This window comes from Alligator mississippiensis, chromosome 16 (assembly GCF_030867095.1).
Source record: "Alligator mississippiensis isolate rAllMis1 chromosome 16, rAllMis1, whole genome shotgun sequence".
NCBI classification, from domain to species: domain Eukaryota; kingdom Metazoa; phylum Chordata; order Crocodylia; family Alligatoridae; genus Alligator; species Alligator mississippiensis.
This window is the reverse complement of record NC_081839.1, coordinates 1409966-1423780: the sequence shown is the minus strand read 5'-3', so window position 1 is coordinate 1423780 and position 13815 is coordinate 1409966. Positions and strand designations below refer to the sequence as shown.

Below are 13815 nucleotides of genomic sequence, written 5' to 3'. Positions count from 1 at the left end.
TTTGGTCTCCATTACATTGAGCCTGAACCAGGTACACAGGAAAGAAATCTAGAAAACTAGGAATAGCAAATTTTATGCTAAGACTTAAAAGAAGATTTGTTCACTTTTTATGAGAATTAGGTGCTCAAAATCCCTTATGAATATTCTCTATGAAAAAAACAGCTTTAACAATGATGTCTCATTGCACGTAGGTTGTATTGCATGTACACACACATGTAAGCGTGTGAGCATTTATATAATCATGATGAGTACTCATCCTCTTTAGGGAGACTGTTTTTAATAAGGCCCAGTTAGTCGGATTTGTTCCATCTAATAAACAATTAGACATTCTCCCCTCCCTTGTTGGAAAACAGTAAAAAGGGCTCACAGATGAAAGGACCATTAGGATCCCCCTCACATACCAACCCATCAGTTACTCGCTTCTGGAACAGTATCATATGACATCTATTTCCAAACGTGAACAGCGAGATTATAAAGTAAAACACTAGTCCATGCCATCGCCAGTCGATATCACATACTGGTTTGAAACATTCCCATAGAATGAAAATAGATACAGCCAATATGCTGGAACACCAAACACCATACTAAGAGCACAGCACTGGGACAGGAAGGGCACATTCATTCTACATAGCGTTTAGGACTTCTAGGTAATGGGGGCACAGAGCAGGATCAGGGCAAGGCCAATAACAGTGAGTTAGGGTCACATGGCATGGAATAAATACATAAGGGAACAGCCCCTGTCTGGAAATGGGTAACACACAGCAGAGGAGGAAAGTAGGTCTTCTCTGGCATCAAGTTGAGAGAGTAGAGTATCACATTGAATGTATCAGCAGCCAAAGTGTCCGCAGACAAAGGCATCTCCTGTACTAGCTCACTACAGCCTCACAGGCCAAGAGGTTTCTTCAGCGGTTCAAGGAGGCCAATGCAGTTTGTTCCAAGCCACTTTGCCCAGCAGGCTGTGCCTACATAGATGCCCAGAACCACCAGGGTTCCCTGGAAAAGTGGCTTACTGAGCCAGGCTTCCCTTCTGGCCTGTCCACAGCTCCCGAAGCTCCACTTTGCAGCCAAGGTCCCTCAAGGCAGCTTTGGCCACATCACCACAGTCCTGGTGCGCTGCAAGAGCCTCTGTGATCAGGCTCTCTGCGCCCATCTCCAGGATGGGCTGAGAGAAGTCCTGGGTCCGGGAGACCAGGTTGCGGATCAGCATGCAAGCCTGTTTCTGAGGAGAGAAGCAAAGGGGAGAGACATCAGCCTCTCTCCAAGGGGCAGGAGGCTGCCCATGGGGTATCCAAGGGCATACACAGAAGGGCTGGGCTCTGAAGCACTCTTCCAATACCACAAGCCCTAATGTGCTTTTCATAGCAAAAGCTCAGGTCCCAGTGCGTGACAGCCTTGGCCACAAGAAAAGCAGTCGCTCTGTCCTGAGGCTCACCCTTCAAACCCAGATCGGCAGGAATGCCAGCCAGCTGCCCAGGATTCTGGGACTGCTTCCCTAGGGAGCCCCATCATTTTCCTCTTCCACAAGGGCAGATGCAAGAGGCAGGACAAAGGCATAGAGATTTACCCAGAGGGTTAACTCCTGTTTAAAGCAGCCCACCGATGCCACCCCAGCATGGAACCCAAGTGACCCAGCACAACGTCAGAACTCCAGAGCAGCAGCCCTCAGACAAGGGACGCCAAGCACTGTCTAAGGACGCTGGACGCACCAGTCCTACACTACAGCCCTGAGTAGCTACTCAGTTAGTCTGCACCACCTCAGCAGGGAGCGATCAACCCCCCACCCCACCCAATTCATGCAGGGCTTGAGGGCAGACTTTTGGCATGGGAAGAGTTAACACCCTCTGGCACAGACAAGTTTTATTTAGAACGTGTTAAATAGGTAAAATACTTGGGAGAGCTGCAGAGCAAGCTCAGGCTCCCACAGGGCTTGGCAAGGGAGAGCTGGGGCTGATTATTTGCTATGCACATGCCTGACTCAGCCTTAGGGGACAGGCAGCAGCTCATCTCTCCAGAGACCACCTCCAGAGCAGTGCTGGCCGGCTATGGAAAGAGGCTCCCCCCACACCCCTCAGCCTTAAAGGACATGAAACTTTAAAGTAGCTGAAAGTGTGAGGAGGCCCCAGCTGAGCTCAGACCAGCTTAGTCTAGGAGGTAGTGTTGGTGAAGAATACAAATGCAACAAGCAAGTCACTGGGACCGACTACAATCCTTGGACAGTGACCAGCAAGAATCTGCAGTTGAACAGCTTGGAGAGATGAGCGGATGCTTGTCAAAGAGCTACAGAGCCACCAAGTCTTTCATCACCCTCCTAACAGCTGCCAGGGGAGGCACAAAAAAACCCAGTGAAAAAGTGAACTCAGAAGACCCCTGGTTCCAGATTAGCAATTGAGAGCCCCAGTAATTGAGATACCTGCACAGTCACTTCTCTTGGATGTGCCTTCATGGCTTGCAGAGCTGCCAGGGCTCCTCCACCCTCCATGATGACTTTACAGTTCTCTGGCTTGCGCAAGGCCAGCATGCACAGGGCTGCACACCCCTGCTCGCAGATCTGGGAGTCCGAAAGGAAACAGGTGTCAGTGGCTGATAAAGCTACTGTTGGAAAAAGAAGTCACCAGAGGCAGAACCCTGTTGCCCTTCCCCACCCTGACCTCAGGGAACTTCACAGGCAATGAGGGGCAAAGCTGAGTGCCAGGTGGGCTAGTCACCCATGGATGCAGCAAAGCCAATTTTCCAAGTGAGCTGTACTGGGCTGCTGATGAGATGCATCCAAATAATCAGCCTAGACAACAATGACCTTTGTGTACCCACAGAACAGCATGGCTGACATCTCCTCGCACCACTCCCACCAGCTGATGAGGGAGGGCACGCTGTACTCTGGAGTCCACTTACCCGTAAGAGGGCTGACCAGCTTAAGCGAAAGGGGAACTGATAGTAAGACTGTTCTGCCATTAACAAAGCCAAGTGTCAGGTGTTGGTTTTACACAGATGTTTGTTTTAAGCAGCCATCAAATCAGAATGATTTTCAATAACAGCTGGATTTAAATTGCTGAGTTGGAAGGTGAAAGCCCTGTATCCAATTTCCAATCATTTTGGCTACCTGACATCCTAGTACAGAATAAAACTGTTAATCGATGCCGGTCACAGCATGCCTTTCATTAGTTGAGAGCACGTGAATGTTCAGGGGTCTGGCAAGTGGCTTGTTACGCTGCCCATGCTGGGAGCAGAACTGTACTTGATGTGCGACAGCAATTCAAGTGTAGCTAGCACTGCTCTGCTCCCAGCATGTTCAGGCTTTATTCTAAGTCAAAAGTCATTTTGGGGATTAAAGTGATGCTACCTAGGGGAGGAAAAGTGAACTTAAAACCTGATCTTCATGCCCGGCCACAGGCCCCCAGGCCAAGTCACCATGAGCACACATGCTTTAGCATACCTGGGGGTTGGCAAGGTGATGGTTCATAGCCAGCACAATGAGATCTGTTCCTCCAGCACTGATGATGGCATCTTTCACATCGTCGTTGCCTGCGATGGCCCGGACTGCGCTCAGCACCTGTTTCACCAGCTCCTGCATCCAACAAGAACAAAGTACAGCCCAGGGAGGAATGCATACTACATGCCCCTTCTGCAAGATCACAGCTACACAACCTGAATGGCAACACCCCTGAGAAATTCCGCACCCCTGCCTGTAGGATACAACTGCCTGATGAGCCACGTTGTGTCCAGAACTCCCACCCCTCACAGGTGAGAAGCAGTTTTCGTGTAGCTTTGGAAAGGAGATCCAAATTGCCCTGCTTACAATGGCTGAGGCTTTCAAAGATGCCCAGAGGAATTGAGCACACAAATCCCATTCAAATTAAGTGGGACTCAGATAGCTGCTATGAAGAAAAGACTTCTGGCTCCTCTAGGAATGAGGCAGCTTATTTGCGCATTTGGGAGGGTATCTGAGCTCCCTGCTTGACTAAAGCAGCACATGCAACCTCATGCTAGGTAACAGTGTCTGTGACAGGTACCAGGATAATCACCAATAACATGAGGGTCAGCCCTCACTGGTGACCAGCATGTCTAATGTTTGCTCACATCTGGAAAACAATGAAGAAGGAAAAGTGCCACAGGAATGTAATGCAGCATAGCCACCATCCCCAGGGTGCTCTGAGACAGGCAGCCCCTGCACCAGAGAGGGACCATACCTTTTGGTCAATGCAATCAGCCAGCAAAGACACCATGAAATTCAAGCCTCCGAGGTCCACGATCTCTTGACAAAACTCATTCCGGACAGAAAGACGCGAGAGGGTTGCACACAGCTCAGTGAGAACACTGGAGTCCTCTGGGAATGCTGCACAGGGAGAGAGATAAGCCAGGGAAATAAACAGGGGACAAGAGACAGGGTTGGCTGGGTCAGGGAGTATCACATGCCTTTTAGAAAAAGAATTAAGCAGGATTCTTCAGTGGGTTTCAGTCCAGATGTGAAGGGGCAAGCACTCGCATTCCAGGGTTCCCCACACCCCAACACTGGCTGGCACCCATCTCTAGAGAGACTGTGGGTTGAATAAGCCATGGAGCCTGAATGCACCTTTTACTCAGTGAAGGCCAAGCCTGAGACATGTTGTCTGGACCAACACGCAGGATAAACCTGAACAGCCATCCTGAGCTGAACTACTGCTCTCCAACCAGGCAGGCCGCCAACTCTGGAAACAGACATCCCAGAGAGGTGATGACGTTTGCTGAAAGTCTTGCATGGTCACCAGGGAACAGAAGCTAGGACTCCTGATTTAGTCCCCTGCTGTGCCAATTGCCCCAGCACAAAACAGGAACATCTAGAATTAAGCAGCACGTTCTTGAGCTAAGGGAGCAAGGAAGAGCTGAAAAGGGTTGGCAGCAGAGGAATTACTCCTACCTTTGGCAGCCTGTATGAGGATCTTTAAGCCATTGTTCTCTGCCACAATCATCCTGGCATGATCATGGGCATGGCCAAAGGGCACACGGATGTCATCATCAAAGGTCATGATCCGCAGCGCTGAACAAGCCTCTCGCACCAGGCTGGCGTGGTTACCATGCTGGACAATAGCACTGGTCAGCAGTGGCAGGAGGCCACCTTTCACCAGGTCCTGGCGGTTCTGCTCATGTTTCAGACAGGCATGTCGGACACATCGAATTCCCGCAAGCATCATTTCAACGTCATCTGCTTTTTCTTTCAGGGTTTGCAGCAGCATCTTCTGGCCAGCAGAGTCAAGCAGGTCAGGCTGCCCCTCCATGAGAGCAGACAGAGCCTGGAGGGCCTGGAGCATAGTGCTTTCATCTCCCGAAGCAAGCCTACAGGCAGAGAGCACCACAGGATAGGCACCTTTCTGCCCAGCCAGGTAGCGAGAAGCCAGCTGCTCTTTGCACTGCTTGCTCAAGCTTGCCAGGTGCTTACCAGCTACACCGAGTTCAGAGTCAGCGATGGATTTCCTGAGGAAATCTAATGTCTAAAGGAGGAGAATAAGGGTTACTGTCCTCCTAGATCACATGGGAAAAATGACCCACTGCACAATCAGATTTGCTTCTTTCGAACCATCTTCTCCCTCCCCTTTTAAATTCAAAATGAATCGGCACCAAGGAACACCAGCCAGCCATGGAGAGTGATGTTCTGTCTTTGTGCACAGAATGGAGTCAGAGGCAGAACAGGTTTCCCTGCCAACATGTCCCACTCAGCCCTCTGTCCCTGTGGAAGCACCTGATCTAAAGATGGCTTTTGTGTCATGGACCAGCACACGCATTAGACTCAGACTGAGGCATGTGTCAACTGATACTCTCTGCTAACCCGGGCTGGGCTGGGAGGGAGGAGTGGAGATGAAAGGCTCCACAACATGTCACCAATCCTCACAACAGCCACTGACCATAGTGGCAGAGCTCATTAAAGCAGGCTCCCCTTCTTCGCAGCCAGAGAAGAGGCTGCTTGGAGGCTATTCACAGCACTCCCTGCTGCTGCCAGCCAGGATAGTACTCTGCACTTATGTTGCCCCCCCACTTTGAGTTGCTCCAGGAGCTGACTCAGCACAGGCACCCCTCATTTGGCGGGTAAGGAAGCTAGAAGTGCAGAGGGATAAGCCTGCTCTTGGGAGGCATCAGCAGAACTAGAAGGGGAGGCAAACCTGCTGATTCCTGGCACTGTATTCAAATCATGCTGCTGACCCTGGGGGGCAACACTCACTTCATTTTTTCCTACCTGCAAAATCTCGTGCTTTTGCTCCTCACTGTTTTCAGAGGCAGGTCTCGGTACAGCTTTTACAATGGTACTCAGATCAACACCTAAAAGGGAAGAATGAAACAAGGTGGCTTTAGATGCATTAACTCTGGCTGCACTGGGGAACAGCAAAACATGGAGACAGACTAAAACAGAGCACAGATCAATGACTTAGGATGTCCCCCTACCCTCTGGAAGGGAGAGGAAGCCAAGAGAGTACTTTTGTTAAAAACCTGGTCACCTCTGGCTAAGTCTAACCTGAGGAAAGTTGGTGCTGCCTCTAAATCCCGCTTTGAAATGCCAGTTAAGGAAGGTTTTTCTATCCTGGCCCCTCTGTAAAACCCTGATGTTTATTGTAAATCAGTGATGCTGAAGGTACAGCCCGTGGGACCTGGCCCCACGCTCTGGATCCAGCCCATGGACTGGCTGCGCCCCACTTATCCAGCCTGCATGCTGGAAAGGCTGAGAGCCATTGCTGGAACAGATTCTGCACATCAATATGGGCCTTTGATCTACACAAGCCAATTCCTCTGAAGAGCTCTGGGCTCTTTCAGACTGAAAGGAACTCACAAAGGACAGAAAAATGCTGTCCATTTTTGTCAGTTAGTCTCCAGCCAGAAGTACAGCTAAATACACGTCCAGGGATTCTTTAGCACCTCCAACTGGCCTCTGCTGAGAAGTAAGCTGACATGTCTGAAGGGTACCCAAAAGCTCAGCACAGACCCCCAGTTTGCAACATGACTAAACCATTCAAACAAGTCTGTCTTACCCAACAGCTGCAGAGCAAAATTCATTTGCAGTACCTTGAGATTCAAACTGCTCCACAGCTTCTCTCACAGCTTCTTCTGGATCCATGTCAAATTCTGTGATGTTTTCTTGCACCACTTCATCAAATGTTTCCTGTGTAACTCGTTTGGAGGCCATTTTTATTGTTAAAAGAGAGCTGAACAACTTCCTGACCTGCCATCGGGAAAGACCAAAATTAGATTTGTTCCACAATAATCTAAAGCTTTGAGAACTAACAAGAAACCAGGTAACCAGCTGTTTGCCAGAATGAAAGCCCAGGACATGAGCATGGCTAAAGATAAAAGAGTAGAAACTATCCCCCATAGATGAGTCACCAAGTTACAGAAGCTCTGTCATCTCTCGCTGCTGCAGAATAGCTGTCACACCAATAAATGCAACGAACACAAAGCTGTTTTTAGGTCAACGCTGCTCCATTTAAAGCAGAGAACTTACAGAAACCAAGGCAAGAGAAGTGACTTAATCAATGCGAGACAGTTTCTGTATGCAATGCCTGAAATGAAGAATCCAAGGGGCTGTCTATCTGTTTCTTTAAAGGATTCCAACATCGTCTCTGTAGTTTGCCACCTCATCAACTATATTTACTTCTAAATGTCATTCAGGGATTGAACCAGAGTCCAGCAAAAAACCACAGTAGAGAGCACTCCATTTAAGTGGATAGCATCAGGACTGGAAAACAATAAGCACTTAGTCCAAGTATGCACTAACAAACTCAATATAAACGACGTTCATTAAATACAAGGTTCCTTAGCTTGTTTCTCAGCGTGCCTTATACCTCTGATAGCAGCCTTGAATTCCACAGGACCCAATCAGTTCAGCTGCTTAAGAAGCCATGAAATCAATGGCTCCAAGTCAGCATCCCCCATTACGCACATTATGTAGGATTAGGTAAGAGCAGAGCAGAGCCTTTCTAGACTGGAGGCACCCTCGCAGAGATACAAGGCACCCTTAGTTAAATGCGAGACATCCCTTGGAAAAGTCCAAGCTTTTAGTTTTCACTCTTTTTTTTGATTAGGGCAAAAAAACGGAGCAAAATTTCTGTTGCCAAGAACTCGGGAAGCAGAACGCTTTTAACGCTCTGGATTGCTCTCTGGGTTCATTTTACAAGAAGGCAGAGCAGAGGTGCAGCTTTACAGCCTAGCTAAATAATGGAGGCGCAGAGGGGACAAGCCGTCACGAACCCATCAGAGGCTGAAGCAAACCTGGGTTCACAAAAGCGCGTGCTGTCTCGGTCGATCTTATTTAGCGAGTGTATAAGGGGGTGTCTCTGCCTGGCTGGTGACCGACTGCAGACTCGGGGCTCACCACCTCTCTCTGCCCGGTGAATCACGTCTGCAGCACCCCGGCGGGGTAGAGAAGGGGGTGCCGAGAGCCCCTGCCCCGGAGCAGCCTGTGTTTTAGGGGTGTTGGTCATAGCCGCGTTGGTCTAAGGACACGGGCAGACAAGGCACTTCAAGCAGATGTGAGATCTTTTATTACACCGGCTAAATCGTTGGAAAAATTGTTCTTTGCAAGCTTTCGGGCATAAGAAAAGACGGGTATTTGTGCCCGAAAGCTTGCAAAGGACAGTTCTCCCAACAATTTAGTCGATCTAATCAAAGATCTCGCCTCTACGCAAAGAAGCGTGTCTGGAGCGGTCTATGCGTGCATCGGGGACACACACAAGTAGAGAAAGCAGAACACGTTACATACATCACACAACTGCGAATCGCGTGATAGATGTAACACCGGCCGCACGTGCGGGGTAACTATGACGCTAGAAATATACCCGCCCAGGTATAAAAAGAGCCAAGCAGCTGCGCCCAGGCGCAGGCATGGGCAGGGAGGTGACAGCCCGCGGTCCCTGGCGCGGCCGTACCCCGCCTGACCTTTGTCCGTCACGGCTCGCCGTAACTGCGGACGCTCCGTCCCAGGCGACAAGGAGTGAGAGGCGCTGCGAAAAGGCGGTGGCTGCAGGCTGGCTGACCCCCCTCGGCCGCCATACGCGCTCCCCAGACGCCTAGTGCGCTTGCGCGTCAGCCAGCCCCGCGTGAGGGAGGTCGCGGACGCTCAGGCACAGCACGAAAAAGAGCCCAGGGGGCGGTGCGAGCGCTTGCGCACTAGCCACGCATGCGCACTGTAAAGCTGGCTCTACCCAGTGCGCAGGCACCACCTGCGCAATTGTTTCTGGGGAACCCAGCGACTTCTCGTGGAGCTCCCAGGACTTGGTGTGGCCGCTACGCATGCGCCGCGGGCGGCGTCGCGCGGGGGGTTGTGGGAGCTTCCGGCGTGGCTGAGAAGCGGCGGGTGTGGGGCTAGGGGACTTCCGGCCCGGCTGAGGTGAGGGCCGGGCGGGCGGGCAGGGCCCCTGGTAGCGGCGGGGCTGGTGGCGGGGAGAGGAAGAGCGTTGGGGGACGGGCACCATCGTCATCCTCATCTTCATCCCCTCCCCTTCCTCTGCACCTCGTGGGGAGCCACCTCAGCCCACCCCCCAGAGACAGGGACCTGGGGTGGCGGGGAGCAGCAGGTGCAGTGGAGCGAGGGGCGCCCGTGTCTTCCCTGGAGGCCAAAAGTTACGTTTCCCTGTAACGTCACCCGCACGCTGGGGCTCGCTGCGTGGCCGCCTGGCGCCTGGACTCTCGCATCGCAGAGCGGGAACGTGCCGGGAAGGTCGCTCTGCCCCTCGTTCGACTCTAAACCGAAAGCCGTTCCCCTAACAGAGACCCCTCTGGCGCGAGAGCGTGCGCGTCGCCCTAAACACCCCCTCTCAGCAGAGGCCATTCGCGCCTGCTCGTAAGGATCGAATCTAGCGGCAGCTCTAAAATGCGTTCGGGTCAGCGATTGCGCCCCTCTCGTTGCAGGGTATAAATGGCCTCCAGAAGAATCACGCGGGAAGCTTTTGACGCCGTGGTGCAAGATAAAGTTAAAAGGTATCGGATGGACCGAAGCGACGCTATGGAGGAAACGGTCCATCGGTTTAAAGGTAATGTCACGAGCAAGTCCTGAGCGCGACTTGCCGCTCGCTGGGTTACGCCGGGGGCTGTGGGGGAAAAAAAGTGTTGAACTTTTCGATAGCTGTGCGTCTCAAAACGTGCTGCTACGTGCTTCCTTCAGCATAGTTTTACTCTGTCGAAAAGAGCAGGCGTGTGCTACGATTGCCAGCATCGCAAACAGCTTGTATCTGTTCAGCGACAGTCCTCAACGTTTTCAAAGTATTTTGATAAACAGTTGGAGACAATTTTTACATTTCGCAGCATTAGACGTGGATGCTAATTCTCAGTGTTGAGGAGTACAGGCTGCTCGGGTGTCTAAATGCATGAATTTGAATTTTTTGCGTCGTATCCACGTGCTGCAAGTAACATTCATTTCTTCTGTCCGTCCTGTCCCTTGCAGCTCATTCAAGACCTATCCCAAGACCCAGGTATGAAGACAGTTTCCATGACGACGGAAGATATTCACATGATGGTCCCCAACATCTTCCTCATGACGACTGGAGAGAAGATCCGAGGGAGGATTATCCGGGGCCTTCCTATAGATCTAACAGTCCTCTCATGAGGAAAGATGACTACTACCATGACCACTATGTCCGCCCAGCCTCTCGGGACCGGGATTATGTCCGCCCAGCCTCTCGGGACCGGGATTATGTCCGCCCAGCTTCTCGGGACCGGGATTATGTCCGCCCAGCTTCTCGGGACCGGGATTATGTCCGCCCAGCCTCTCGGGACCGGGACTATGACCATCCACATCCTTGGGAATCCTCAAGGCCCCATGATGCTGATTTTGGCCCTTCTGACCTCTTGGGTGATTTTAGATCTCCGGGACTCATGGAGGAGGAGTATGGGAACATGGAAAGTGAGGAATATGACCTGGAATATGGGCTTCAGTCTGAGGGTGAGTTCGGACCTCCAGTACGGAGAGGCAGTATTGGCAGAGGAAGGGTTCTGCGAGGAAAACATATTACAAGAGGCACTATTAAAACTAAAGTATTTAAAGGAGATGTCACAGCTCCTCTAAAGAAATGGAACACTAAAAAAACATCGCCAGTAGCTGATCAAAAGTCAACTCTAGAACCTGATCAGATGCCAGAATCAACAGAACGACCTAACCAGAGGACTGCAGCTGCTCAGCAGCCAACTCCACGACCTAATCAGAGGCTAGCCGTGTCAGCCCAGAGGCCTGTTCTCCGGCTTACTAAGCCTGCACATGTTTTCAGAGAACTGAACTTTGACCTTGTGGACAAGTCTGACATTTTTTCAACATTTGGAATAGAAATAATAAAATGGGCTGGATTTCACACAATAAAAAATGATGCAGAATTCTCGCGGCTCTTTAGAGCCCTCTTTAGGCTGGAGACGGAAACATGTGCAAAAATGCTTGCTTCTTTCAAGTGCCCGCTAAAGCCAGAACACAGGGATTACTGTTTCTTCACGATCAAGGGTTTACAACACACTGCACTGAAGACACCCAAAGTAGACAATGAGTTCTTAAACATGCTGTTGGACAAAGGTGCTGTGAAGACAAAGAACTGTTTCTTTGAAATAATAAAACCTTTCGATAAATATGTGATGAGACTCCAAGATCGTCTTCTAAAGTGTGTCACACCTCTGCTTATGGCCTGCAATGCCTATGAGCTAAGCATAAAGACAAGTGGTTTCAGTAATCTCACAGAAATGGCAAATGCTTTTGAGACCACCATTTCTCTGTGTCGTAAGTCTCTAGCACTTCTGGGCCAAACTTTTGCATTAGCTTCTGTTTTCAGGCAAGAGAAAATACTCGAGGCTGTTGGTCTCCAGGAGATGGCTCCAGCGCCAACTTCATTTCCAAATTTTGATGATTCAACATTGTTTGGAAGAGAGTACATAGAGAACTTGAAAGCTTGGCTTGAGAAAAGTGGGTATCCACTTCAGATGAAGAAAATAGAACCAGAGTCCACTATACAGCTTAAGGCAACTTCTCCTGACACAAAGGCTAAAAGTAAGAGCAAGTAAAGTGTCACAAAACGTATGACAAAAGTGGGATGGTGGAGTCAAAGGCAGATACAGTAGCTGAATTTACTTCCAACTTTTTTTTTTTTTTAATTTGACCAGTTTTACATTTTACTTGAAATGAGGTCTAACCATCAGTGCTTGCAATATCCTAGCATATACTTCTTGCCAATTTATTATTTAACCTTTTTATGGTTTTTCGTCCAATTTTCAGATAAATTCCTGTTAATACCAACTTGAAATAATTTTATGATTCTGACATTTTTGGAGTTACATATTAAAATTTGAAACTAAAAAATGTAATTCCTAGGATAACAAGTCATTTATATATAGATATAGAGATATCTGTATCTATATACTGTTACTTATTACAGTTTACCTTGTGATTTCTCCTTACATTTCTTCCGTTGTTTGACTAGGAATTGAAATTAGATTCACCAGCTTGTAATTGCCAGGATCGTATTCATTGTATTCATTTTGTAACATAACAACTGTACTTCCAACCCTCCACCATTTTAATTATTTCCCCTTGTTACAACACTGTTGTAACACCATGGCAATTTAAAAGTAGCTGGCTTATTCTTGAAAAATTGTTATGAACTCGACTAGATATCTTGCCATCCTACTGATAATAATAATAATAATACTATGACCATGCTTTATTTTTGTTACAGTCCCTCAGCGTGCTGATCGGAGAGTTGTAGAGACGATTGAGAAGCTAGTGAACAGTATTGTTTCGGGTACTTTATCTGCAAAAGAAAAAAATGCTCAAAAGAGCTCCCCTGACTATTGGTAGGTGTTTTGGTGAAGTTCATCCTAAATATGGTGTAAAACTACTGTGCTTCTCTTTTGTGTTTGGTCCTACTCTAAGTGAACGGGAGCTTTAACTTTGACCTTGTTGGATGCAGGATTAAATCTGTAATGTATTTCATCTCAATATCTGACAGCATTTACAAATGGTAATTGAGCCCCTTGCCATACCTGGAAAGTAAGTGGTATCTTTCCTGAAGTTCTGATTTTGTCCTCTACTCTCTAGTAGACTAGACTTTGGATCTGTCAATCCAAATACAACATTTTAGTACAAATCCATGAGAAGTGCAACTTTAACAGATGTACTTGTGAATAATGTATTTAATTCTTCACAAGCTGAGACACTTGATTTCATTAGTATTGTGTAGTCTTAATATTTTTTTCAAGTAAAATTCATTTTGTACTGATAGTGGGGGGGGGGTTTGTGAAATTTAAATTGTAGGTTATATTAAACTGAAAATGAAAAGTTACATAATGGTCTGTGAAAGCCTGCTGCTGGGTGCAGTGCTGTTATCTGACACTGATTTAATTTGGTTGACTTTTCACATGAATCGTTTATTTCAAAAAGAAAGAGACCTCACTTTCTTTCTGACTATCCTGTGCTGACCTTTCTTGGGGCAGTTCCCTTTGTCCACACTCAGCCTCTTGGCTCCAGGCAGGGACAGGTATCTGCCTACAATAAAGTTTTTAGCAAGCTTGTGGTTTAATTTACAGCAGGTTTGTAAAGACCTGAATTTAATCCTGATTTAAGTTCCAGGCAGGCAAAAATAATGTTCAGGAATTACTCCAACCAAGCCATTTTTAACATTGGCAGTTTGTAGGACGTGCTTATCTATGACTTCTGTCATTACGGAAATAGTAAGTTAGGATTACTATAATTGAAAAGGTAAGCACCAAACTATGTGGACAATAATTGGTCCCCAGTTCTTGAATGTACCCAAACACCTTGTTAACTTTAAGCATATGAATAGTCTTATTGTCAGTGCAGTACTTGTCATATGCGAAAGCACCTTTCTA

General features: G+C 48.4%; 2 protein-coding genes across 8 annotated transcripts in view; one reads left to right on the top strand and one right to left on the bottom strand.

The window, feature by feature from the left end:
• SUGP2 (SURP and G-patch domain containing 2) overlaps window positions 1–13815 on the top strand; it is a 29651-nt gene that overhangs the window by 3802 nt on the left and 12034 nt on the right. For 4 of the 6 annotated variants that reach the window (XM_019483960.2, XM_019483956.2, XM_019483959.2 and 1 more), the window contains exons 1-4: window positions 9247–9343; window positions 9865–9986; window positions 10397–11977; window positions 12663–12780. In XM_019483960.2, coding sequence (XP_019339505.2) covers window positions 9872–9986; window positions 10397–11977; window positions 12663–12780 — 1814 coding nt within the window. In that variant the 5' untranslated portion in view covers window positions 9247–9343; window positions 9865–9871. The other 2 variants (XM_059719714.1, XM_059719713.1) reach the window with 2 other exon arrangements.
• On the bottom strand, window positions 177–9101 carry ARMC6 (armadillo repeat containing 6). 2 transcript variants are annotated; one of them, XM_019483961.2, is made up of 8 exons: window positions 8883–9101; window positions 7024–7180; window positions 6203–6285; window positions 4892–5462; window positions 4185–4330; window positions 3431–3562; window positions 2411–2548; window positions 177–1219 (listed from the first exon to the last, which is right to left on the bottom strand). In XM_019483961.2, the coding sequence occupies exons 2-8, from the start codon at window positions 7142–7144 to the stop codon at window positions 1007–1009; spliced, it is 1404 nt and encodes a 467-aa protein (XP_019339506.1). In that variant the 5' UTR covers window positions 7145–7180; window positions 8883–9101; the 3' UTR covers window positions 177–1006. The 2 variants fall into 2 exon arrangements, with proteins under 2 accessions (XP_019339506.1, XP_006271074.2); XM_006271012.4 differs by having other exon boundaries at window positions 8893–9101.

Excerpts from the sequence above, each read along its gene's own strand:
- ARMC6 (XM_019483961.2), bottom strand. The coding sequence starts at position 7,144 with ATGGCCTCCAAACGAGTTACACAGGAAACATTTGATGAAGTGGTGCAA. Across the intron at positions 6,286-7,023 it reads GGAGCAGTTTGAATCTCAAG|GTGTTGATCTGAGTACCATT; the intron begins GTACTGCAAATG and ends CTTCCCTTTTAG. Across the intron at positions 2,549-3,430 it reads ATCACCTTGCCAACCCCCAG|ATCTGCGAGCAGGGGTGTGC; the intron begins GTATGCTAAAGC and ends TCGGACTCCCAG.